Genomic DNA, 26,993 nt, shown 5'->3' on the forward strand with positions numbered 1-26,993 from the left:
ATTGTCAGGAGGGATTGCATAAACTAGACTTTGTACTCCCTGAAATACAGCAGGTAATGGTTGATTTGATTGAGGCTTATAGTATTTTCAAAGGAAATAATTGGTTGGTAAATAGAGAGAAAGCTTTTCTGCTGGTGGGCAAGTACTTGAACCAGCCCAGCATGAGAGAATGTCAGAAATATGTTGTCAAGTAAAGGGTGATAGATGTGTGGAACTCTTACCTACTGAAAGCAGTAGATGCTAGCTTGATTAATGATTGTAGTCCTGAGATTGATAAATCTCTTTCATCCAAGGCTTCAAAACGGTATGGAGCCAAGATGGGCGGGTCGAGTTACAATGGCAGCACGATGGCACAGTGGTTAGCACTGCTGCTTCACAGCGCCAGGGACCTGGGTTCTATTCCCAGTTTGGGTCACTGTCTGTGTAGAGTTTGCACATTCTCCCTATGTCTGATGTTCCGGTTTCCTCCCACAGTCCAAAGATGTGCGAGTTAGGTTGATTGGCCATGATAAACTGACCCTAGTTTTGGGGTGATTAGCAAGGTAAATATGTGGGGTTATGGGGATAGGGCCTGGGTGGAATTGTTGTCGGTGCAGACTTAATGGGCCGAATGGCCTCCTTCTGTACTGTAGGGATTCTATGATTCTATTATTCTATGATATGGATTAGCCCTGTCTGGGCTAAACAACCTTAATGGGCTGAAAGGTCTCCTGCTAGGATGAGAACGGTGGGAGACATGGCAGGTATCTGATCACGTCTGCACCACAATTCTGCATGACAATTTTTTTTGTTGCATCCCAAAAATGTTTAGTCCCCAACACGACTTCACCCTGGTGTATTTATTGAACAAATCAATCAATAGTTGAGGATGCAATTCTGTCCAAACTGATAGCTAGTTCATGATGAATGAGACCTTTGCCTTTGAATTTATTTTATCCGTTTCAGACAGACTATCTTTCTGTATCCTACACCACTATTTACATTTGTGAAAAATGATTCAATTCTAAATCTATTTCATCATTACTGGATTGAATTCTTTTCCTCTTTAGCTCGCTGCTGCCTGCTGTGTTTGGGCTGGAATCTGGTCAATCTATTTGAGACTGAATCATCATTAATACACAATGTTACAGTGAATGATTGGAGGGAGGTTTTCACTCCCAGGTAGAGAGCGGTATGAGGTCTAGGTCATTTGATCGGGCTGCTGCACTTGGAGGCCCAGCCTATTTTAATGGGCAGGCCTCATTATCCTCCCCCTGCCTGCTTGCCCCCAACAGGCACCTTGGTTCAGCCTACCCGTGATACGATCAAAGGTCACTGGGCTGGCGGTCGGGGGTGGGAGGGAGGGATGGGCCAGGTTCAGGAGGGTTTAATGCGTCACAAGGCAGGAGCTCGAACTTTCTCTGTGTGGCCCAGAGGAGGAGGAATTTTTTGGAAAGATGGGCCATGAAAACGCTGGGCAAGCAGTTAAAATTATACTGGAGTTCTGACTGACACATATCCTGATGCACATTTATTCATGGGTGGTCTCTCAACCCAAGGCAGGTAGGCATTTCAAACACTCAAGGAGAGAACTATGGGATGGAAAATGAGTAGTAAACCATTCCTTGGATTTAACAGGCATTGGGCAAAGGGGGTTCTAATTTGGGCGGTATGGTGGCACAGTGGTTATCACTGCTGCCTCACAGCGCCAGGAACCCGGGTTCAATTCCTGGCTTGGGTGACTGTCTGCATGAAGTTTGCACATTCTCCCTGTGTCGGCGTGGGTTTCCTCCGGTTTCCTCCCACACTCCAAAGACGTGCGAGTTAGGTTGATTGGCCATGCTAAATTGCCTGTTAGTGTCAGGGGGATGAGCAGGATAAATATGTGGAGTTAGGGCCTGGGTGGGACTGTTGTGGGTGCAGGCTTGATGGGTCGAATGGCCTCCTTCAGCACTGTAGGGATTCTATGATTCCATCAAATCCTCTAGATGATGTCCAAATTCTCTTTTCTGTTGGTCTTGATTCATTGGGAAGTACTCTTGCCTCTGAGGGAGTGCTGCATTGTCAGTGATGCCATCTTTCGGACGAGATGCTCAATGAAGTTTCCTGTGTGCACTCTCGGTGGGTATAGCTCAAAGATTTCACAGTGTTATTATCTGAAGAACAGCAGGGTTGCCCTCCACAGTGTGCTGGCCAATACTAAAATTTGAAAGTTAATTTATTAGTGTCACAAGTAGGCTTACATTAACACTGCAATGAAGTTACTGTGAAAAATCCCCTCGTTGCCGCACACCGGCACCTGTTCGGTTACACTGAGGGAGAATTTAGCATGGCCAATGCACCTAAACAGCATGTGTTTTTGGACTGTGGGAGGAAACTGGAGCATACGGAGGAAACCCATGCAGACACGGGGGCAGAACATGCAGACTCCGCACAGACAGTGTGGAACCCAGAAACGAATTCGGGTCCCTGGCGCTGTGAGGCAGCAGAGTTAGTCATAAGTAAGGCTTACATTAATACTGCAATGAAGTTACTGTGAAATTCCCCTAGTTGCCACAGTCTGGCACCCGTTTGGGTCAACGCACCTAACCAGCACACCTTTCAGACTGTGGGAGGAAACCGGAGCACCCGGAGGAAACCCATGCAGACATGGGGAGAATGTGCAAACTCCACACAGACAGTGACCCAAGCCGGAAATTGAACCCGGGTCCCTGGCGCTGTGAAGCAGCAGTGCTAACCACTGTGCTACCGTGCCTTATATGCTGCTACTGTGCCACTAATCACTAATCTGGAACCCAATAGCACAAAAGGAACTGATGAGCTGATTGCTGCCTATGTGTTATCTTACAGTGTGCAATTTGGCCGTTGTGTTTCCGACACAATAATAATGGTTTAAAAGCACTTCATTGGTTGTGGAACGCTTTGGGACATTGTGAAATAATGAAAGGTGCTATAGAAATGCAAGTTCTTCTTATCAGTCTGAAACAGATTGAATGGATTCCAGCTGTAACACTGCACGCAGCAGCTTGGTAAAGAGAGAAAAAAATCAATCTTGTGATAGATTGAGATTTGAATCATTTTTCACAAAGGTAAACAGAAATGTCTGGTTTTGAGGGAGGTATTAAGTTGAAGTTTAGAGTGTCCTAGTGTATGAATTGCAAATGGCTAGTACACAGGTACAGCAAGTAACTTGGAAAGTTAATAGAATGGTATCATTTATTGCGAGGGCAATTAATTAGAAAAGTAGGGAGGTTATGCTTCAGTTATCCAAGGCCACATGTGGTAAGGCCGCATTCGGAATACTGCGTACAATATAAGTTTCCTTATTTAAAAGAAAGATGTAAATACATAAGAAGCAATTCTCTGGGACTTTTTTCTCTGGACCGTAGGAGGCTGAGGAGTGATCTTATAAAGGTCTATAAAATAATGAAGGGCGTAGATCAGCTAGATAGTCAATATCTTTATCCAAAGGTAGGGGAGTCTAAAACTAGAGGGCATATGTTTAAGGTGAGAGGGGAGAGATACAAAAGGGTCCAGAGGGGCAATTTTTTCACACAGAGGGTGGTGAGTGTCTGGAACAAGCTGCTACAGGTAGTAGTAGAGACGGGTACAATTTTGTCTTTTAAAAAGCGTTTAGACAGTTACATGGGTAAGATGGGTATAGAGGGATATGGGCCAAACACGGGCAATTGGGACTAGCTTAGTGGTTAAAAAAAGGGGCGGCATGGACAAGTTGGGCCGAAGGGCCTGTTTCCATGCTGTAAACCTCTATGACTCTATGACTATAATAGTTCAGAGAAGGGTTACTGGACTAATACCAGGAATGGGTGACAAAAACAGAAAAATGCTGGAAAATCTCAGCAGATCTGACAGCATCTATGGAGAGGGAATAGAGCCAACGTTTCAAGTCTAGATGACCTTTCATCAAAGGGTCATCTAGACTCAAAACGTTGGCTCTATTCTCTCTCCACAGATGCTGTCAGACGTGTTGAGATTTTCTAGCATTTTCTGTTTTTGTTTCAGATTCCAGGATCCGCTGTATTTTGCATTTATCTTTTACCAGGAATGGGTGGTTGTCTTATGAGGAAAAATTGGATTAGTGCGTATCTGCTGAAGTTCAGAAGAGAAAGGGGTGACTTGATTGAAGTGTATAGGATCCTGATGGATCTTGACAGGATCGATATGGAGAGGATGTTTCGTTTTGTGGGAGAATCTCACTGTTTTAAAATAAGTCGTCCCCCGTTTAAGACAGAACTGAGGAGATATGTTTTCTGTCAGAGGGTAGTGAGTCTTTGGAATGCCTTACCTCAAAAGGCAGTGGAAGCAGAATCTTTGAATGTTTCCAAGGGAGAGGTGGATAGATTCCTGATGGACAAGGGGTGAAAGGTTACTGGGGGTGGATGGGAGGTTACAGTCAGGTTAACCATGATCTTATTGAAAGGAAGAGCAGACTCAAAGGGCTCAGTGGCTTACCTCTGCTCCTAATCCATGTCCTGGTATGGAAGTTCGATATTGTATGTTTTTTCAAGCTGTCTTTGGCTTTGCTGCAAGCCAGAAACACAAAGCTGATTATGGGTTCCAGCCTTCTTCCTATATATGGGATAAAAATGTCTTGATGTTCGGTAAGGGGTTCTGAGATTTTGACGCAGAATATATTAGTGATGCTCAAATGCAATTCGCCAATGGGAATTATTTTCTGGAACTGAAAGTGGAATGTTTCTATTATATTGTGAGAGGAATCCCTTGCCTGCTCATTTATCGACATGGCTTTAACTCGGATGCAAGAATAAAGTACCACATGTGCTGCCAATCTGAAATAAAAACAGAAAATGCTGGGAATATTCACCATGTCTGGTGTCATCTATGGAGAGAGAAACAGAGTTAATGGGCAGGATTCTCCAATCTCGTCCACAGAATCTCTATAGTGCAGAAGGAGGCCATTCAGCCCATCAAATCTGCACCGACAACAATCCTACCCAGGCCTTATCCCCGTTACCCCACGTACTTACCCTACTAATCCCCCTGATACTAAGGGGCATTTTCGCATGGCCAATTCACCTAACCTGCAATTCTTTGGACTGTGGGAGGAAACCGCAGAAGAACCACGCAGACACAGGGAGAACGTGCAAACTCCACACAGACAGTCACTCAAGGCTGGAATCGAACCTGGGTCCCTGGTGTTGTACGGCAGCAGTGCTAAACCACTGTGCCACCGTACCCGCCCCTGCTGCCAGCAAGAATGGCGAATTTGGCGCTCAGCTAAAACGCTTCACTGCAGCGGCACCAGAGAATCCAGGCTGCGGGTGAGCCTGGAGGTATTCGGCAAACAATCATAGCTCTATTTATCTCGTCGCAGATGCCGCCGGACTGGCTGAGCAATTTTTTTTTGTGTGTTTTTATTCAATTCTGGCACCTCTGATTGCTCGCTGCAGCAAACTCTTCAGAAAAAGAAACAGCTACTGGGAAACCTCTGAGGCTTCCTGGCTGCTGTTATTGTGACACGCCACCTTCTAAGAATGAACAACTTGAAGGACAGCAAGGCACACTTGCTGCCTGTCTCTGAATGTGGTCTTGAGGAACTGTCATAAGTCATTTGTACTCAAACCACACTGGAACCTTTCCAGTTAAAGGTTATCTGCATGCTAAATGAAGGTCAGAATATGGCATTTTGTTGAAAGGGCCGGAGCTGGGAGGTATTTTCTCATCCCCTCTGATCCCTCCGAGGATGCTGAAGAATCCATAAATATTATTTAACCATCACACACTCCACATGACAAAGCTGAGAGACCAGCAAAAGCAGTTTTTTTTAATATGATTTAGCATTTTCACGATTGTTTATGCACTGCCCACCCCAATCGACAAGACTAAAACCTGCTATCATCAAACATTTTATGGCTTTCCATTTTATAACATTTGATTAATTGCCAGTCAGTTCCCACTATTATCTGCCATATTACCTCAAGCACTGAACTGCAGTGAAGATTTTATTGTCTGTTTTTTTTTCATATAAACCCTTTGGATTCTTGCCAGTGAGAAGCGATGGCTGTGCTCTTTACGACTGACAGTTTATCTGCAAAACACTACTTCTTATCTGTGGGTTTGGAGCAGAATAAGATTTTCTTATTTAACCTATTTTTTTTTCCCCTGGTGAGAGAGACCAGAACTTGGGGGCAGTTTTTAAAAAATAAGAGGTCTCCTACTTAAGATGCAGGTGAGGAGAATTTTCTTCTCTCAAGAGTGTCGCGAGTCTGTGAAACTCTCTTTCCCAGGGAGCTGGGTGATGGAATATTTTTAAAGCTTTTGGACAGTTTCTTGACTGACAAGGGAGTCCAAGGGTTTGGGGTAGGAAGGAAAGTAGAGTTGAGGCTACAATTAAATATATTCAATGACCCAGTCTCTACTGCTCACTGGGGAAGAGTACACCAAAGGCTGACAAGCAGAAGAAATTCCTCCTCATCTCCGTCTCAAATAGGGCTTTGGTTTCCTCAACATACATGCCTCGACTTTCTCAGGAGGCTAAGGAAATTTGGCATGTCCGCTACGACTCTCATCAATTTTTACTGATGCATCAGAGAAAGCATCCTTTCTTGATGTAGCACAGCTTAGTATAGCTTCTGCTCTGACCATGTCCACAAGAAACTACAAAGGAATGAAACCCAGTCCATCACGCAAAACAGCCACCAATCCATTGACTCCATCTACACTTCCTGCTGCCTTGGAAAAGCAGCCAGCATAATCAAGAATCACATGAACCAAGGACATACTCTCTTCCATGTTCTTCTGTCTGGAAAAAGGTGCAAAAGTCTGAGGTCACGTACCAACTGACCCTGCTGCCATCAGTCTTTTGAATGGACTTACCTTATATTAAGCTGATCTTTCGTTACACCCTAGGCATGACTATAACACCATTCAGCACCCTCTCCTTTCCTTCTCCCTGATGTACTCTATGAACGGAATGCTTTGTCTGTATAGTGCATGAGAAACAATACTTTTCACTGTATCCCAATACATGTGACAATAATAAATCAAATCAAAAACATTGTCTTTCAACCTCTCATCATTGGACAGACACAGGCTGTGCAGAATACAGTGTTTCCCTTGTTTAAGGGTAGCACTCTCACTCTGAGCCAGAATGTTATGTGGTCACGTGAGAATTGAATACAGGCAGAAGCAGTCACGTACTGTTGGAGATGCTGCATTGTGGATGAGAAGGGTGGCACGGTGGCTCAGTGGCTAGCACTGCTGCCTCTCAGCGCCAGGGACCCAGGTTCGATTCCCGGCTTGGGTCACTGTCTGTGCAGAGTCTGCATGTTCTCCCCAAGTCTGCGTGGGTTCCCTCCGGGTACTCCGGTTTCCTCCCACAGTCTGAAAGACGTGCTGGTTCGGTGCATTGGCCATGCTAAATTCTCCCTCAGTGTACCCGAACAGGCACCGGAGTGTGGCAACTAGGGGATTTTCACAGTAACTTCATTACAGTGGTAATGTAAGCCGAGTTGTGACACTAATAAAAAAGAACATGCAACAATGATAAACCAAATCAAAAATCCTGTTTCCATAGGAAAACAATTCTACTGAAAGTCAAAGCCCGAATTGCTCCTTATATTCTATCAAAGGCCCTCGCTGGAAGCTCCAGAAAACACACTTGCTCTCCAGTAACAACCTTAATCCAAAGAAAATGAACCACACTGAAATGTCCTTTTTGTCCTGCCATTCTGGAACTGCAGTAAGAAGTTTAACAACACCGGGTTAAAGTCCAACAGGTTTATTTGGTAGCAAAAGCCATTCTGCAACTGACCAGAGGTGTCACTGTTGAGCAAGTGTCAAGCCGGCGGAAGACTGTGGCCGATCATTTAAAGTGTGAAATTAAAATGGTTCATTTCTCCTCCTCACAGGATGCGAAGAATTGGTTTGAAACTTAATTTGCTTCAGTTGATCTAAAGGTCAAGTCATTTCTGCAGTCAGAATCACCATCCAGAGGTACAAAGATGAAGCATAATTACCATGTTAGCCTGCATGGCCTAATTTGAAAAATTCAGGTTTATACCCTACAGACAGTCCAACACTGAAAAGTGAGGCAAGCTTTCAAAAGCCATAGCTTCAGGCCTTTGAGAAAGTCATGAAATGTAGGCCACGATTCGCAAAAGACTGCAAATCTTGTGTGAGGGTTTGGTTTTACAAAGTAGGACGTTTTTTTTTTGTATTCATACGTTGGACATGGGCATCGCTGGCTGGCCAGCATTTATTGCCCATCCCTAGTTGCCCTTGTTCAGAGGGCAATTGAGAGTCAACCACATTGCTGTGGCTCTGGAGTCACATGTAGGCCAGGCCGGGTAAGGACGGCAGATTTCCTTCCCTAAGGGACATGAGAGAACCAGAGAGGTTTTCCCAACAATGGTTTCATGGTCATCAGTAGATTCTTAATTTTTGATCGAATTCAAATTCCACCAGCTGCCGCAGTGGGATTTGAACCCAGGTCCTCAGAATGTTGGCTGAGTTTTTAGGTTAACAGTCTCGGAATAATACCACTAAGCCATCACCTCCCCGCAACAAGTTTATCGAACAAGCTTAGCTCCCGGAACAGCGATGATGGGGCAGAGTGGTTCTGCTTTCATCTTTCTGTTGGTTCCTGCTCTTGTAGGTGGTAAATCTTCCTTGCAGCCATCAGTGAGAGAATAATTTATACTATTACTGATCAAGCCATTTTTCTAAGCTTTCCATTGTGCTAGACACATCACCATGACGACGCTGCCTCTTTGAAGGAACATTATGGCACTTGTTTAGCGCTAGTATGTATTTCCACTATTTTCTGAGGGTGAGGCTTCAGAATTTGTTTCAAAATAATGTGTTTGGGCTGCACCCACTGCTCCTGCCTCATTGGCTGAAGAGCCTGTAACAGTGTTTAGTTTTAATCTAGGTAATATGCTGCTGAGGTAAGGATATGCCAGCTTCGAAAACCTGAGTTCATCCAAAACACCTGTATCCTAACTCGCGCCAAATCCTACTTTTCTGCCACCCCTGGGTTGCACGAAACTGCACTGACTGCCAATCCAGCAGCACCGCTATTTTCCATATCGCTTTCTGATGGTAAAATTGCTCTGCACCCTCACTCCTCCCCATCTCTATCAGCACTTCCTCCTGTCCCACAATCCCCTGATGTCTTTTCACTCCTCTAATTCTGGTCTTTTGCACAATTTGGATTTCCTTCACTCCACCTCTGGTGGCCGGACATTCAGCTGCCAATGCACCGAGCTCTGGAATTCCTTCCCTGAATCTCTCCACCTCCCTATCTCTTTCCTCCTTTAAATCACTCCTTAAAACCTATCCCTTTGACCAGATTATTCCATTCTAGAAAGGCAATGCTAATGTACAGAACCGCAGCCAATCTTTTCACACTGTTACGTTTATTTACAAATTTACAGATTTGCCGGAACTCTACCATCCTGCCTGCCATGGAACCGGAGCGGTCAAGAGGCGGACAACAGAAATGACTGTTGACCTCAGGTGGGAATTTCCATTCTCGCTCGAGCGAGGACGTAAAATCCCATCCATGCAATCTGTCCTGGACCCTCCACGCCGACGCTATAGTTAAAAAAGCTCACCAGTGCCTCTGGAGGCAAAGGAAATTCAGCATGTCCACTACGACTCTCACCAACTTTTTACAGATGCACCATTGAAAGCATCTTTTCTGGTAGTATCACAGTTTGGTATGGCTCCTGCTCTGCCCAAGACCGCAAGAAAATACAAAGTGTTATGAACGTAGCCCAGTCCACCACGCAAACCAGCCTCCCATCCATTGACTCCATCTACACTTCCCGCTGCCTCGGAAAAGCAGCCAGAATAATCAAGGATCTCACGCACCCCGGACATTCTCTCTTCCACCTTCTTCCATCGGGAAAAAGATACAAAAGCCTAAAAACACGTACTAACCGACACAAAACAGCTTCTTCCCTGACTTTTGAATGGACCTATCATATATTAAACTGATCTTTCTCTACACCCTAGCTATGACTGCAACACTATATTCTGCATTGTCTCCTTTCTTTCTCCTCTATGTACTCTATGTACGGTATGCTTTGTCTGTATAGCACACACGAAACAATACTTTTCACTATATCACAGTACATGTGACAATAATAAATCAAATCAAATTAAAACATTACAAGCATGTACCTGCCAATCCAACAACTGCAGTTTTTATCTGTGCCCATTTATGGAACCCCAGTTAATTCCCACCATCTGCATACAACTAAACACAATTGGTATAGAATCATCAACTGGTCGCTTGTCCTAATATTTCCTTATGTGACTCAGTGTCAACGTGTTATTTGACAACCGTCCCTGTGAAACAATTGGATGTTTAACTACATTAAAAGTGCTTTGAAAGTACCAGATGAGGATATGATGGCCTAGTGGTATTATTGCTAGACTATTAATCCAGAAACTCAACAAATGTTCTGGAGACCTGGGTTCGAATCCCACCACGGCAGATGGTGGAATATAAATTCAATGAAAACAAAATCTGGAATTAAGAATCTACTGATGACCATGAAGCTATTTTCAATTGTTGGAAAAAGCTATTTGGTTCACTAATGTCCTTTAGGGAAGGAAATCTGCTGTCCTTACCTTATAACAATGTGGTTGACTCTCAACGGCCTACCAAAATGACCAAGTAAGCCATTCAGTTTCAAGGATGACTAAGGATGGGCAATAAATGCTGGCCAGCCAGCAATGCCCATGCCCCATGAATGAATAAAATAAATGCTTGTTGTTTTTGTCCTTTGTGGGGGGGACAAACAGTCTCTCTCTTCACCACTAAGATCACGACTGGGGACAAGTGATGTTCAATTATTTCTTTTAAAGATTCACAACTTTCATTGCAATTTAAAAAGCTCTTCCTTATTCCCTCATTTTCCTGCTTCGGTGCTCCACACCTGTCCACTGACCAGCAATCAGACAGTTCACCTCAGATTGCCGTCATGGCCGCTCTGCTGTGTCCGAGGGCTGCTCAGAATGACTGAGTTTCTGACTTCTCTTTCCTCTCTCTTGCTGCTACCTGTTCAGAGCCTCTTTGTGCCGGTGTGGTTAAGAATAGCAAGTCAACCCTGTGAATAAACACGTGTGCAAAGCAGCTTCTTATTAATCCACAACACAGTAGAATTATAGAATCATAGAATCCCTACAGTGCCGAAGGAGGCCATTTGGCCCATCGAGTCCACACTGACAACAATCCCACCAGGCCCTATCCCCATAACCCCATATATTTTCCCCACTAATCCCTCTAACCTACACATCCCGGGGCCACTAAGGGGCAATTTAGCATAGCCAATCAACTACTTTGAAATTCTAGGGGTGGCACAGTGGTTAGCACTGCTGCCTCACAGCACCAGGGACCCGGGTTCAATTCCTGCCTCGGGTCACTGTCTGTGTGGAGTTTGCATGTTCTCTCCGTGTCTGCGTGGGTTTCCTCTGGGTGCTCTGGTTTCTTCCCACAGTCCAAAGATGTGTGGGTTAGGTTGATTGGCCATGCTAAGTTAACTGTAGTGCTAGGGGAATTAGCAGAGTAAATATGAAGGGTCTGGGTGGGATTGTGCTTGATGCAGACTCGATGGGCCAAATGGCCTCCTTCTGCACTGTAGGGATTCTATGATTCAGTTCTATGATTCAGTGTGCATTGCTATGAAATCACAGTGATGCCTTCCACTCTCTTCCACGTTGAGTTTCTCCAAAACTCTGCTGCTCTAATCCCCTTCAAGCCACACTCTCAACCCCATTGCATACATTGGCTCTCCGCCAACACCTCAGGTTCAAAATTCTCACTCTTGTTTTCAAATTTCTCCATGGCCTCAGATCTCCCTGCGTTTGCAAGTTCCTTGAACTCTGCATTCCTCCATCTCTGGCTGCTTCTGATTTCCCATTCTGCCAATAGCAACAGCCATCTGAGCTCAAGACTCTAAAGCCCTTCCCTAAACCTCTTGGCCTCATTAACATTTTCTCCTCCTTCAGCACTCTCCTTTCAACTTAAATCTTTGGCCAACCTTTTCGTTGCCCATCCGAATGATCCCCATTAGGTGTGAACTTTTGTCTCATTACACTCCTGTGAAGTGCCTTGGGACATTGTACTGCATAAATGGTGCTATATAAATGAAAACCTAAGAGGTACCTGTTGAGGTACTAATAAGGAGATTCAAAATGGCCACCTCTTGGACACCATTATCTGAATGTAAGACTGTCACATCACCTAGGTTTGGCCAAACTTGTTGCAATTAACAGGTTACAAAACAAAGCACTGTGTACATACTGAACAGCAAAACTAACATAGACTGAGAATTCTGACACCTCGCCTGCCATGATATATCAGATTTACATAACTCGGATGGCCTTCGTGTAACCAGATGACACAATAGCAACCGGTTTCAGCTACCGAGACGGTGTTATTCTAAGAGGGTGTTGCTGTATGCTGTTGCACCCCTACCTGAGAGACAAAAGCCTTTGCTGTCTGTGGGCTCAGGAAGAGAATTGCCCGTCGAAGTGTGTCACGATACCGGTTCATCTCTTCCAAGCGCATTGTGGCAAACATGGTACTGATCATCCGGTTGATGTTGTTCTCCACTTTCTGCAGAGCCACGTCCATCCCTTGCTGAGAAGCTTTGTCCAAGAAATCCTGGATTCCACGGATATCTGATAATTGAAGGATAACAATTACCCTGTTAGATGTTACGTTCAGTTTCACAACCCCCACCTCCACCAACAGAACCTTTCTAAAGTTTGCACCCTTTTACAAAAGAGTTAACAAACAATTATTTTGCTGCATGTCTATCACAATTGCTCATTGCACAGACCCCTGGTTAGATTAAATCTTCTGAATTAGCTCCATCTTAATGGTGGTTATAATTGCCTTGAAATGCAATGAGAAAACTTGTTGAAGCAATCCACATTTTCTTTCCACACAATGAATATTTTGTCAATGTTATAAATTGCAGTTTAAAAATCTAACAGCGTATCCTCTAGATACTAACGCATCAAATCTAATAATGATCAGTGTCAGCAATGTTAATAATGTGAAGCCATCACCCCATTACCTTTCAAATATAACATCATTATCTTCCCTCTGGGAAAAAAGAAGACCTTTGACGCTTCTGTTCTTTCCAATTGCTGTCCCAGTTCTAACCTCCCTTTCCCCTGCAAGGTTGCTGAACATGCTGTCACCACTTAACTCTGTGCCCATGGGCTGGATTTTACGTTTTTTGGCAGAGGGTGTGGGAGAGACGGAAGGAGACCAAATGGTCCGCTTGCCCTCGCCCCCGCTGTCTTTGATTTGATTTGATTTGATTTATTATTGCTGCATGGAAACATAGAAAACATAGAAGATAGGAGCAGGAAGAGGCCATTCAGCCCTTCGAGCCTGCTCCGCCATTCATCACGATCATGGCTGATCGTCCAACTCAATAGCCTAATCCTGCTTTCTCCCCATAACCTTTGATCCCATTTGCCCCAAGTGCTATATCTAATCACCTCTTGAATACATTCAATGTTTTGGCATCAACTACTTCCTGCGGTAATGAATTCCACAGGCTCACCACTCTTTGGGTGAAGAAATGTCTCCTCACCTCCGTCCTAAATGGTCTACCCCGAATCCTCAGACTGTATCCCCTACATGTATTAGTAGACAATGAAAAGTGTTGTTTGTTGCACATTATACAGACAACGCATACCGTTCATAGAGAAGGAAAGGGGAGGGTGCAGAATGTAGTGTTACAGTCAGGGTGTAGCTAGGGTGTAGACAAAGATCAGAGAGCATTGCTAGAGAGTTTGTAAGAGTTAGAGTAGAGTTTTAAAAAGCATAGAATGAGAGTAAAAGAATTCGAAGATATGCTTGGCACAGCTCACAAGAAGTCACCGCACTCCAGCGCCATCTTGGATATCTCCTGCTCATCCAGTGTTAGATGGTCAATTAGTGTCTACCAGGTGGAAAGGAGGCAAATTAGAGGTACAAAAATGTGGGGTCTCCATGTCCAATCGAGACCATAGACTGGGACATCATGTGGTCGAGCACCAATGACATGAATGGAAAGTTGGTCATATGCTAAAAGTTGGAAGTTGGCCATGGGCCTTCTGAATGTTTTTTCTTTTTTTTATTAGAGGTTCAAAAGAGGTCAAAAATTAGTTTAAAAAAGGAAAACATGCAGATGCTGCCACCTTCCCCAGCAGAATCTGCTGCTAAATTCAACCATGCTCCCACTGATAGGTCTTTTCTTCCACCCTTTTGTCACCTCTTCACATCTGCCGTGATTTACTTCCAAAGCTTTTCCTGGCTGATGCTGGAAAAGACCAGTTTCCAGTTTCAGATGGTTGGGTCATTAACAAGCCAGTTAATCAGTAATTTCAAAATGGCTGCCAATCTCCCTGCCCGCTCGCCTTCCATCATTTTGCAGAATGGAGTGATGAAGTTGCATTGCCAACATTTGCAGATGTGAAATCCATCCCAAAACTCACTGTCCGAGTCCCTCCAATCCAGCATCCATCCTTCCTGCTGCACAAAAGATGCCCTACAGTGCAGAAAGAGGCCATCTGGCCCATCGAGTCTGCACCGACCACAATCCCACCCAGGCCCTACCCCCATATCCCTACACGTTTACCCGCTAATCCCTCTAACCTACACATCTCAGGACATGAAGCGGCAATTTTAGCATGGCCAATCAACCTAACCCGCACATCTTTGGACTGTGGGAGGAAACCAGAGCACCCGGAGGAAACCCACGCAGACACGAGGAGAATGTGCAAACTCCACACAGACAGTGACCCAAGCCGGGAATCGAACCCAGGTCCCTGGAGTTGTGAAGCAGCAGTGCTAACCACTGTGCTACCGTGCCGCCATTCAGTGCTAAAGGCAAGGGGACGCATGGTCCTCTGTGACCATAGCATCGGGCTCCCCCCCCCCATCGCCCCCCCGCACTTGCCCCCCTCAATCTCGCCTTTATATTTGATGAGCATTATCCATGCTATCATCCTTCATTGTTCAGCTTCCTGGGGCGGTTGGTATCTTTACACCTACCTTTACAAACACAGTCAAAGCATTTCCAACCAAGCCTTCACTACCAAAGAGAAAACCCTGGAAAATTTCAGCAGGTCTGGCAGCATCTGTAAGGAGAAAAAAGAGCTAACGTTTTGGGTCCAGCCGACCCTTTATCAAAGCTCTTTTCTCTCCTTACAGATGCTGCCAACCCTGCTGAGATTTTCCAACGTTTTCTCTTTCGGTTTCAGATTCCAGCATCCGCAGTATTTCGTTTTTATCAAGCCTTCTCCACCCAGTCCCATGCTGTGTTCTCCAGATTCAAACAAGAATTTGTGTGAAGAACATAGTCCATGTCTGATGTCTCAGTTGAGTGTAAAACCCACGGCACTATCCAATGAAGATCGTAGCAGTTTTCCCAATGTTCAGGTCAATATCCCTCAACTAGCTTCATCAAAAAAATGATCTGATTAGTTATCTCATTCCTGTTTGTGGAAGCTTACTGTGCACAAAATTGACCACCCTGTTTCACTGTGTTACAATTCTTTCCCTTTTCTCTCCCTCTCTTGCTCTCTCTCTCTCTCTCTCACACACACACCTTTAGCCTTTTTCTGATCTCCTCTCACTCTCCCACTGGCAGAGTTATCAGATGCTTTGTCTCTGGAATTCCAATCTGAAGCCTCTTTCCCTCCCCCTTTTTCCCCGACCAGCTTTTGAAAGAAATTTCTCAAAATCCATCAAAGTCGCCAGGCACTCCACCTCATCTTTCCCTCACCAATTCCACCCCCACCCCCATCACCTCCCCTTCACAAGTCACTTTGGGGTATTTGTTTTCCACATTAAGTGCGCAATCTGAGTGTCAATTGATCCCAGCAATTATAAGAATGAAAGGCAAAAGCATTGACTTTCTGGGGATTGATGCATCACTTTCTAACTTTCGCAGCTAAATTCATTGTCAATTGAGGTGGTCTTAGGATGTCATGGTGGCACAGTGGTCAGCCCTGCCGCCTCACAGCACCAGGGACCCAGGTTCGATTCCGGCCTCGGGTGACTGTCTGTGTGGAGTTTGCACGTTCTCCCCATGTCGGCATGGGTTTCCTCCGGGTGCTCTGGTTTCCTCCCGCAGTCCAAAGAAGTTAGGTGGATTGGCCATGCCAAATTGCCCCTTAGTGTCAGGGGTACCAGCAAGGGGAAATGTATGGGGTTGCGGGGGTGGGGCCTGGATGGGATTGTGGTCGGTGCAGATTCAATGGGCCGAATGGCATCCCTCTGCGCTGTAAAGATTCTATGATGCTATGAACAGTGATCTGCAGCTGCAGAGGTAATTGTGCGGTGGTTTTGCTTTGCCAACCATCCTGCTGTGCCTCACAGTGCAAACTGAATGGCTTAAGGTTAAATCTGCTTGGTACCTGGTGTCTTGATGGGGGAGCAGTTGGGGGCAGGTAGCTACATCAACAGAACTACAGTAATTAATATTGATGTGACTATAGAGTCAGTAACGGCACAAACACAAGAATCATCGCAGAGGAAACATCAAAACTAACAGCGTGTTCCTTAAGCAAACCTATCACCGTGTCAAAACCCAGAAAATTAATTTTAATAATCTGAATTCAGCAGCGATTGAACTGCTCTGAGATACTGGGTTGGAATGCTTAAGAAAACATGCAGGCAGAAAAGATTAGAGACCAAATGAACTTTCAGTCATATTTCATGAGGAAATCTGAGGTTATGTCTGTATGCAGGTGCAGCATGTAATAAAAATAACAAATGGGATGTTGGCATTTATTGCAAAGCGACTGCAGTATAAAAGTAGAGAAGTGTTGTTGCGACTGTATAGGGTGTTGGTGAGACCACATCTGGGAGTATTGTGTTCAATTTTGGTCTCCTTATTTGAGGAAGGATGTTGCGGCATTGGAAGCAGTTCAGAGGAGGTTCACCAGATTGATTCCAGGGATGAAAGGGTTGGCGTATGGGGAGAGATCAAACAGTTCGGGCTTGTACTCGCTGGAGTTTAGAAAGATGAGAGGGGATCTGATCGAGGTATAAATAATTTTAAAAGGGATTGATAAAGTAAATGTAGACCAAATGCTTCCTCTTGTGGGGCAATCTCGAACAAGAGGTCACAGGTATAGTTTGAGAGGCAGTAGATTTAAAACTGAGATGAGGAGGAACCACTTCTCGCAGAGGGTGGTGAATTTGTGGAACTCGCTGCCCCATCGCGCGGTGGAGTCTGAATCGTTGAATGGTTTTAAGACGGAGATAGATATATTTCCAATGAAAAAAGCGAAAGAGGGATTTGGGGAACAGGTGGGGAGGTGGATTTGAGACCAGGGAGAGATCAGCCATGATCTGATTGAAGGATGAGCAGGCTCGAAGAGCTGAATTTGCCAGCTGCTGTTCCTAATTCCTATGTTGCTATGGTCCAATCCCAGGACCATTTTGTGCAAATTACACTGCTCTGAAGAGTCTACCATTGAGACAATAATGAAGTGGAGATGCCAGCATTGGACTGAGGTAGGCACAGTAAGAGGTCTCACAACACCAGGTTAAAGTCCAACAGGTTTATTTGGGAGCACGAGCTTTCGGAGCTCTGCTCCTTCATCAGGTGAGTGGAGAGTTGGGTTCACAAACAGGGCATATATGGACACAGAGAACCAAGTCTCCACATGTGCAGACAATGCAAGTGGAAAGAGGGTCAAGCACAGGCCAAAGAGGTGCGAATTGCCCCAAGCCTTCAAACAAACACGCAACTACAAACAGACCATTGTTCACAGCAAACCATCCAGCCAACACGAATGCCATCATCTCATGGGAGAACACCATCCACCAGGTACACGGTACATGCTCTTGCGACTCGGCCAATGTTACCTACCTGATACGCTGCAGGAAAGGATGTCCCGAGGCATGGTACACCGGCAAGACCATGCAGACGCTACGACAACGGATGAATGGACATCGCTCGACAATCACCAGGCACGAGTGTTCCCTTCCTATCAGGGAACACTTCAGCAGTCAAGGGCATTCAGTCTCTGATCTTGGGTAAATGTTTTCCAAGGCGGCCTTCAAGACACACGACAACGCAGAATCGCCGAGCAGAAACTGATAACCAAGTTCCGCACACATGAGGACGGCCTCAACCGGGATCTTGGGTTCATGTATCTGTAACCATTTGGCCTGGGCTTGCAAAATCTCACTAACTGTCCTGGCTTGAGACAATTCACACCTCCTCCCCCCCCCACCAATAGTAAAAGACATTATCATGTTCCCCGACTGGAAGGGAACACTCCTGCCTGGTGATTGCTGAGTGGTGTCCATTCATCCACTGTCGTAACGTCTGCATGGTCTCGCCAACGTACTATGCCTCAGGACATCCTTTCCTGCAAGATTGGGAGACAACCTTGGCACTTCACCAAGAACAGCGAATAATTGCCAAGGATCTGCCTACAGGCAGAGAACTCAGGATGAAGAGGTAAGCACACGAGACAGATAGAGGGTTATGCTGATTGAGGTGAATGAAGAGGGAGGAGAGGAGTCTTGTGTGGAAACATTGGCATAGACCAGTTGGGTCCATAGAAACCATAGAAACCCTACAGTACAGAAAGAGGCCATTCGGCCCATCGAGTCTGCACCGACCACAATCCCACCCAGGCCCTACCCTCATATCCCACCCACTAATCCCTGTAACCTACGCATCTCAGGACACTAAGGGACCATATTAGCATGGCCAATCAACCTAACCCGCACATCTTTGGACGGGTCAAACGGTCTGTTTCTGTCCTGTAGGGTCTGTGCTGGTGATGCTATGAAGCAAGCTGTACCTGTGGCCCTGATCAGCAGTGAAGTATTTGTGTTATGTATTGTGGCCTGACTGAGTGGCATTCACACACTGAACCTCCGTAGCATCTCACTGAGTACGCTCCAAGGCAAGCAGCCGTTAAACGTGTTTGACATTTGGTTCTTTTGTGTTTTCTCAGTGATGGAGATGCAGAGCCAGCTCTTGTTGTAACAAGGCACCCTGCAAACACCAGCCCAGCAGCACGCATTGTAGAGGCTACAGACGGTGATGCAAATCCAGCAGGTGCAGTCTTCAGCCAGGTTATGTTGCAGATGTGGAGCAAACATTTGCGAAATGGTCTGTTTGGAGCGGCTCTTGTCTTGGTGTTAGAGTTATTTTCTCCTTGTCATAGACCCTGGCCTGGCTCTCTGATCCTGCCCTGCTTCCTCTGCCTCAAGAGTGCTTTGCAGAGCAAGACTACAGAAACATGCAGTGGGCAATCTTATTGGCTCATCATGCCAGCTGATTGACGTGGCGAGCCGGTAAGATCAGGCGGGAGGCGAACAGTTGGATTCACGCCTGGTTTTTCGCCTCTCACGATGCTACAGCCACTGTTCTGTCGACAAAATCAGCCTCGCATCCGGGAATAGAGCAAAGCCGATTTCAATATTCAAACCTGAATTTAAATATAATTAGTGAGTCCCGTACACTATTGTCTGGGCTCACTTGCCCTTACCTGCCCACCGGTCGAGGTCCTCACCGGCAAGAATCACGTGTGGCCCTCGCCAACGGAGACCAGATGTGATGGCATTGCCGGTGGGAATGGAGGCCAATGAAGCCCCCCCGGTGGTTGGGGGGCAAGGTCAGGCAGCACCCCTTGAGCAGTATCAACCTGGTACCCTGGCATTGCCAGCCTGGCACCATGGCAGTGCCAAGAGGGCAAGGCCTGATGGGGGAGATGATTGGGGCAGGGCCCAATGGAGAAGGGCCTGGAGGGCAGGGCCATGATAGGGTGGAGGCAGGGGGGTGGGGAGAGCTCCATGGGGAGAAACGGAGGGAAGGAGGGAACTCTGCATTGGGGGGTAGAGGACAATTGGCCGGGGCAGTGATCAAGGGTGCGGAGGTGATATGCAGGGCAGTGATGGGAGAAGGGGGCACGATTGGCCTGTGCAATGGCACCCCTAGAGCTCAGCAGCCATCTCCATTCAAGTGATTAGTCTCCGCCCCCTCCCACTGGTGGCGAGAATCGCTTTGTGACTCTTTTTTCAAATAAGTGCCGTACAATTGTGACTGGGGGCTCACCCATAAAAGGACACGATTGTCTCCTGTTTTCACGTTCATTCGGCACTAAGATCGCCCTCAGAAAATTGGAACAGGAGGAGGCCAATAAGCCCTTTGAGCCTGCTCTGCCATTCATTATGATCATGGCTGATCATCCAATTCATCCTGATTCCACCTTCCCCCCATATCTTTTAATGCCCTTCTCCTCAAGTGCTATATCTAACTGCTTCTTGAAAACATTCAATGTTTTGGCCTCAACTACTTTCTGTGGCAGCGAACTCCACAAGCTGACACCTCTCTGGATGAAGAAATTTCTCCTCATCTCTGTCCTAAACAGTCTACCTTGTATCTTCAGACTGTGACCCCTGGTTCTGGACACCCCCTCCAGCGGGAAAATCCTCCTTGCATCTATCCTGTCCAGTCCTGTTAGAATTTTATAGGTTTTTATGAGATTCCCCCCTCATTCTCCTGAACTCCAGTGAATACAATCCTAACCAACTCAATCTCTCGTACATCAGTCCTGCCATTCCAGGAATCAGTCTAGCAAACCTTTGCCGCTTTCCCTCCAGAGCAAGAAAATCCTCCCTCAGATAAAGAGACCAAAACTGCACACAATATTCCAAGGTGTGGCCTCACCAAGGCCCTGTAAAATTGCAATTAAGACATTCCTTAACAGGCCCTACTTCTGTTAGGGTGTAGCTAATGGGAGATCTTGAAACAGGAAGGAGCTGTACTCTAATGTATCCCTATGTCTGTCATTGAACATAAAGCATTACTTCAAGATGGCAGTCAAATGGGCGGCACGGTAGCACAGTGGTTAGCACTGCTGCTTCACAGCTCCAGGGACCTGGGTTCGATTCCCAGCTTGAGTCACTGTCTGTGCGGAGTTTGCACATTCTCCTCGTGTCTGCGTGGGTTTTCTCCGGGTGCTCCGGTTTCCTCCCACAGTCCAAAGAGGTGCGGGTTAGGTTGATTGGCCATGCTAAAATTGCCCCTTAGTGTCCTGAGATGTGTAGGTTAGAGGGATTAGTGGGTGGATATGGGGGTAGGGCCTGGGTGGGATTGTGGTCGGTGCAGACTCGATGGGCCAATTAGCTTCTTTCTGCACTGTAGGGTTTCTAAATGCACGAGGTGTTAGGATGAGTCTAGTTGGGCTTGCCTTTTGCTTCTGCATGTAGATGGCAAGTTAAAACATGCCGCACTAATTTAAAATCAAAACTTTGGCCCCCAAGTTCTAGAGAAGAATCACATTGGACTCCGGATCGATTCTCTGACCTCACCCGCAGCTGGGGTTCTCCAGTCCCGCTGCTGTGAATGGCAGCCCACCATATTCGCCGTTCTCACTGATAGCGTTGGCAGAGACAATGGGAATTCCAGCCTGCGTGTTTCTCTCTCCACAGATGCTGCCAGACCTGCCGAGTTTATCAAGCATTTTCCGTTTTTACATCTCCAATTTTCATAAAATCATTAAATCCCTCCAGTGCAAAAGGAGGCTGTTCGGCCCATCACGTCTGCACCAACAACAATCCCACCTCGGCCCTATCCCCGCAACCCCACACATTTACCCCACTAATTCCTCTAACCTACGCATCCCCTGACACTAAGGGGCAATTTAGCACGGCCAATCCACCTAACCAGCACATCTTTGGACTGTGAGATGAAGCCGGAGCACCCGGAGGAAACCCACGCAGACACGGGGAGAATGTGCTGACTCTATACAGACAGTGACCCAAGCCGGGAATTGAACCCCGGTCCCTGGTGCTGTGAGGCATCAGTGCTAACCACTGTGCCACCGTACCGCCCAATTTTAAAGTGGGTTACCGGGGAAGGCAGCCAAGCTGAAAGGGTGCCAGGTGTGAAGGAGACGGGCTAGTCAGTCTTTCGCCATCTGTCCTTCCTCATGTTTGGACACTTTTGTACAATGATAATGTGTTGTTAATACGCACACAATCTCATAATTAGCCTTGTAATAAGCTCCATGCCTGTCCATTTCTGTGTTTTTATCTAGTTTCTGAATCTCGACATCAATTGTGAAGCAAAACCTAATATTTTCACCCAAGATGGATTAGCTGCTTCTAAAAATCTTTTTATAAAGCACAATCTCATCATAACTCACTGCTGCTCTTTAGAGACACTGTTTCATATAATACTGCATTGCTACCAGGATCTTTAGAGGTTTTTGAATTGAATATTACTTCATTTTTCATCAGCCAGTCCCATTATTTCCAAACCTTAATATGATCAGTGAGAGAATAGAGAAATCCTGAACACAAAGCAGGGTTTTATTAATGTTGCCTTAGCCTGGCTTCATTTTATGTTTAATGGTTGCATTTAATGAAATCAATTCCATGCAGAGTATCAAACCTCTTCATCTTTCATTGTGGATTCAAAATGCATCATTGGATGTTATGTTCTGGCATGCTCAAGAATAAGAGATATTGCAGAGCAGTGGGTAGTCAATATCTCTGAATCAGGAGCTCTGGGCGTGTATCCCTCCCCCAGGACTTGATGACCAAGGAAGGTGCATTCATAACACAGCCAAACGGGTTGAGTATCTGCATTCAACATTCCTAGGGTGGGTAATAAGAGCTGGTAAAACCCTGGTCAGCCATGCTTGATGCAAAGTGGTGCCCCTTAAAGCTTTAGCCCCTGGCTTCAGGCCAGCGACCTACCTATTCCGAGCTATGGAAACATAAATAGTGGTTAGCACTGCTGCCTCACAGCACCAGGGATCCGGGTTCGATTCCCGGCTCGGGTCACTGTCTGTGCAGATTCTCCCCGCATCTGCGTGGGTTTCCTCCGGGTGCTCCGGATTCCTCCCACAGTCTGAAAGACGTGCTGTTTAGGTGCATTGGCCATGCTAAATTTTCCCTCAGTGTACCCGAACATGCGCCGGAGTGTGGCGACGAGGGGATTTTCACAGTAACTTCATTGCAGTGTTAATGTAAGCCTACTTGTGACACTAATAAATAAACTTTAAACTTCAAATAAGTGTGTACTAATTTGATCTGTGAATTTAGTAACTGAAGAGCTGTAGAAATTTATGTACAATTGTTGTAGATAGTTAAACAATTCTAAATTTTCTGTTTGGTTCTAAAAATGCATGCTAGGTACTTTAGCTACATATACCTATGCTGTCCACAGAATTATGGGACATTTCTGGACAATGGTATTGGCTACTCAAAGTAATGAATCACTTCCAGATAGTTATATTGGTAAACAGCAATTCAACAGTTTGAGATATTTGCGCAAATTCATTGTGAAACAGCTCGAGATAATTATACAGAGCCAAAATCTTGTACAAAGCTTTCCTTGCCAGATAACTGTGAACCAAAAAATATTAATTTCAGTTTCCTATTTGCACCTCGAAGATGATTTTGGCGGACATGCAGTATTGGTTTGGTCACCTGTTGGAAACTTTGGTTTCTGTTGAAGAATGTTTCACACTTCTTCCTAACGTTAAAACGAGCTCCACTCTCTGCCCTCTCTTGAGCACGACATCCACTTCTGAGCACCTAATTTACAATGGATTAGGTGATGAAGCAAGGATGGGGAGACTTGAGCTATTCCCAATGGAAAAGCAGACAGTTGGAGCACGACGACACCGAGACTCACCGAACTGTCATACTTAGTCATAGAAGGCAAGTTTAACCTACATAGAGGTAAATTCAGGATGGATGTCAGAAAGCTATTCACCTGAAGAGCAATCAACACAGACATGTGGACTTCAAAAGGGGAAGAACTGTGGAAACACTTAAAGGTGAAAGATTAATGGAGGAATCATTTTTTTCCCCTGCATGGATAAGCTAAGAGGGGATGGGCAACCTTCGACATGGAAATCTACTTATTAAATAGAAACATAGAAACTAGAAGCAGAAGTAGGTCTTTCGGCCCTCCCAGCCTGCTCCACCATTTACCTTGATCATGGCTGATCATCGAATTCAATATCCTGTCCCCTCCCCTTCCCTCCCACATCCCTTGATCTCTTTAGCCCCAATCTAATTTTTTCTTGAAATCACACAACGTTTTGGCCTCAACTACATTCTGTGGTAGTGAATTCCACACATTCACCGCCCTCTGGGTGAAGAAATTTCTCCTCACCTCAGTTCTAATAGGTTTACTCCTTATCCTCAAACTATGACCCCGAGTTCTGGACTCCCCGACCATTGGGTGCATTCTTTCTGAATCTACCCTGTTTAACCTTGTGAGAATTTAAAGTTTCAAATGATGTCATCCTGTAACGCAAACATATCTAAAGCACATTAAATGGATTTATCAGGGATCTCTGCATTGCGCGTGAGTTGTCTAATATAGAATCAAGAGCGTTCAAATTTTAGCAATCTCATTTCAAACTGAGATGCTAATGGTTTTCAGAGGAGCCAATTCATAATTATATAGAATTACATAGAATTTACAACACCAAAACAGATCATTCAGTTCAGTTGGTTTATTGCAGCCTTTATACTCCACATAAGACTCCTCCCACCCTCTTTCACCTAACCCCATGTGCACATTCCTTTCTTCTTCATACACCTACCTAACTTCCCCTTAAATCCATCTATTTTATCTACCTCAGCCACTCCACCCTTGGGTAGCGGGTTCCACATTCTCACCATTCCCTGGATAAAGATGATTCTTCTGAATTCTTTATTGACTTTATCAGTGGCTATGTTAGAGTTATAGCCCCTAGTTTCAGAGTCTTCCACAAGCTTTTTTTTATTCATTCATGGGACATGGGCATCCCAAGTTTCCTGAGGGCATTTGAGAGTCAACCCCACATTGCTGTGGCTCTGGAGTCACATGTAGGCCAGACCAGGTAAGGACAGCAGATTTCCTTCCCTAAAGGACATTAGTGAACCAGATGGGTTCTTCCCATCAATCGATTCATGGTCATCAGTAAGTTCTTATTTCCAGATAATTTTTATTGAATTCAAATTCCACACCTGCTGTGGCGGGATTCGAACCCGGTTCCCCAGAACATTAGCTGAGTTTCTGGATTAATAGTCTAACGATAATACCACTAGGCCATTGCCTCTCCTGGAAATGGAAACATTTTCTCTACATCGACTCTGTCAATTGGGCGATATGGTGGCACAGTGGTTAGCAATGCTGCCTCACAGTGCCAGGGACTTGGGTTTAATTCCCGGCTTGGGACTGTGTGAAGTTTACATGTTCTCCCCGTGTCTGTGTGGGTTTCCTCCGGGTGCTCCGGTTTCCTCTTACAGTCCGAAAGACATGCTGGTTAGGTGCATTGGCCATGCTAAATTCTCCCTTGATGCACCCTAACAGGCGCCGGAGTGTGGCAACTCGGGGAATTTCACAGTAACTTCATTGCTGTGTTAATGTAAGCTTTACTTGTGACTAATAAGTAAACTTAAACAACCATTGGCTAACTTCTCGCTTGTGAGAAAAGAAACTCAGCCTGTTTGAAATAAATGCTTACATTTTTTGACATCTTCACGACCAAAGTGTTTTTGTAAAAATATCAACCAATTTCCACACAGCTAGGTCACACAAGGGGTTTATATTAACTAGGATATAGGCAGTCCCTTTTTTTTTCTCCAGGCAGTGCTAGAGTATCTTACACGTCAACCTGAGATGGTAGACAGGAGTTTCATGTCCCACCCAAAGAACTGCACCTCCAACAGTGCAGCACTGCCTCGGTACCACAATGATTTACTAGTTTCATTACATGCGCAGAACTGTGCTTCTACCCAGAACCTTCCAGACTCAAAGCTGACAGGCAACTGCTGAGCCAAGCTTTTGTATCTTATCTTGTTTAATCTCATCAGTTAGTAAAGTCTGGCTGCCATATACATCCATTATATCAGCCAAAGTAAATCAGAGGATGTATCAGCAAGGGGAACATATACTTACCAGCGACACTGCAAGAAACCGCAAGGGACCGCAAGAAACTACAAAAGGTCGTGAATGTAGCCCAGTCCATCATGCAAACCAGCCTCCCATCCATTGACACTGTCTGCACTTCCCGCTGCCTCGGAAAAACAGTCAGCATAATCAAGGACCCCACGCACCCCAGGACATTCTCTCTTCCATCTTCTTCCATCGGGAAAAAGATACAAAATTCTGAGGTCACGTATCATGCGACTCAAGAACAGCTTCTTCCCTGCTGCTGTCAGACTTTTGAATGGACCTACCTCGCATTAAGTTGATTTTTCTCTACACCCTAGCTATGACTGTAACACTGCATTCTGCACTCTCTCCTTTCCTTCTCTGTGAATGGTATGCTTTGTCTTACAGCATGCAAGAAACAATACTTTTCACTTTTCATACTAATCCACGTGACAATAATAAATCAAATCAATATCAAACTAAAGACACCAAATCAACAGCACTGCAGGTGTACCTACTCCGCACAGACTGCAGCGGTTCAAGAAGATGGCTCACCCTCACTCTCTCGAGGCAATTAGAGATGGACAATACATGTTTGCCTTGCCAGTGATGCCCGCGTCCCATGAAAGAATAAACAAAAGGGTACAGCCCAATGATCTGGGGATAGTAGAAAGAGGCTGAGGATCTGGCAGGACTGGTGTGGGTCCCATGATCTTGGAGCACTGGGAGGGGCCTTAAAGTTTGGGAGTTCAGCACAGAGGGATGCTGGCAACACACGGACTGGTCCAGAGATGCAGGTTCACTTGGGGAGGGTTCCCAAGTTCTGGAAGGTTGAGGGGAATGGTTTTCATGGTCGGGAAATACTTAAAGTAATCTTGGGTAAAGAGGTAGCCATGATGAGGAGTTGCCGGCGTTGGACTGGGGTAGGCACAGTAAGTAATCTCACAACACCAGGTTAAAGTCCAATAGGTTTATTTGGTAGCACGAGCTTTCGGAGAGTTGCCCCACTCACCTGATGAAGGGGCAGCGTTCCGAAAGCTCGTGCTACCAAATAAACCTGTTGGGCTTTAACCTGATGTTGTGAGACTACTTATT

General features: G+C 45.6%; 1 protein-coding gene across 1 annotated transcript in view; it reads right to left on the reverse strand.

Annotated features, from left to right (window-relative positions):
• grid2 (glutamate receptor, ionotropic, delta 2) overlaps positions 1 to 26,993 on the reverse strand; it is an 858,176-nt gene that overhangs the window by 280,014 nt on the left and 551,169 nt on the right. Inside the window, exon 4 of the mRNA XM_078225205.1 lies at positions 12,452 to 12,657. Coding sequence (XP_078081331.1) covers positions 12,452 to 12,657 — 206 coding nt within the window. The remainder of the gene's footprint in view (positions 1 to 12,451; positions 12,658 to 26,993) is intronic.

Source organism: Mustelus asterias, chromosome 1 (genome assembly GCF_964213995.1).
Source record: "Mustelus asterias chromosome 1, sMusAst1.hap1.1, whole genome shotgun sequence".
Lineage (NCBI taxonomy): Eukaryota > Metazoa > Chordata > Chondrichthyes > Carcharhiniformes > Triakidae > Mustelus > Mustelus asterias.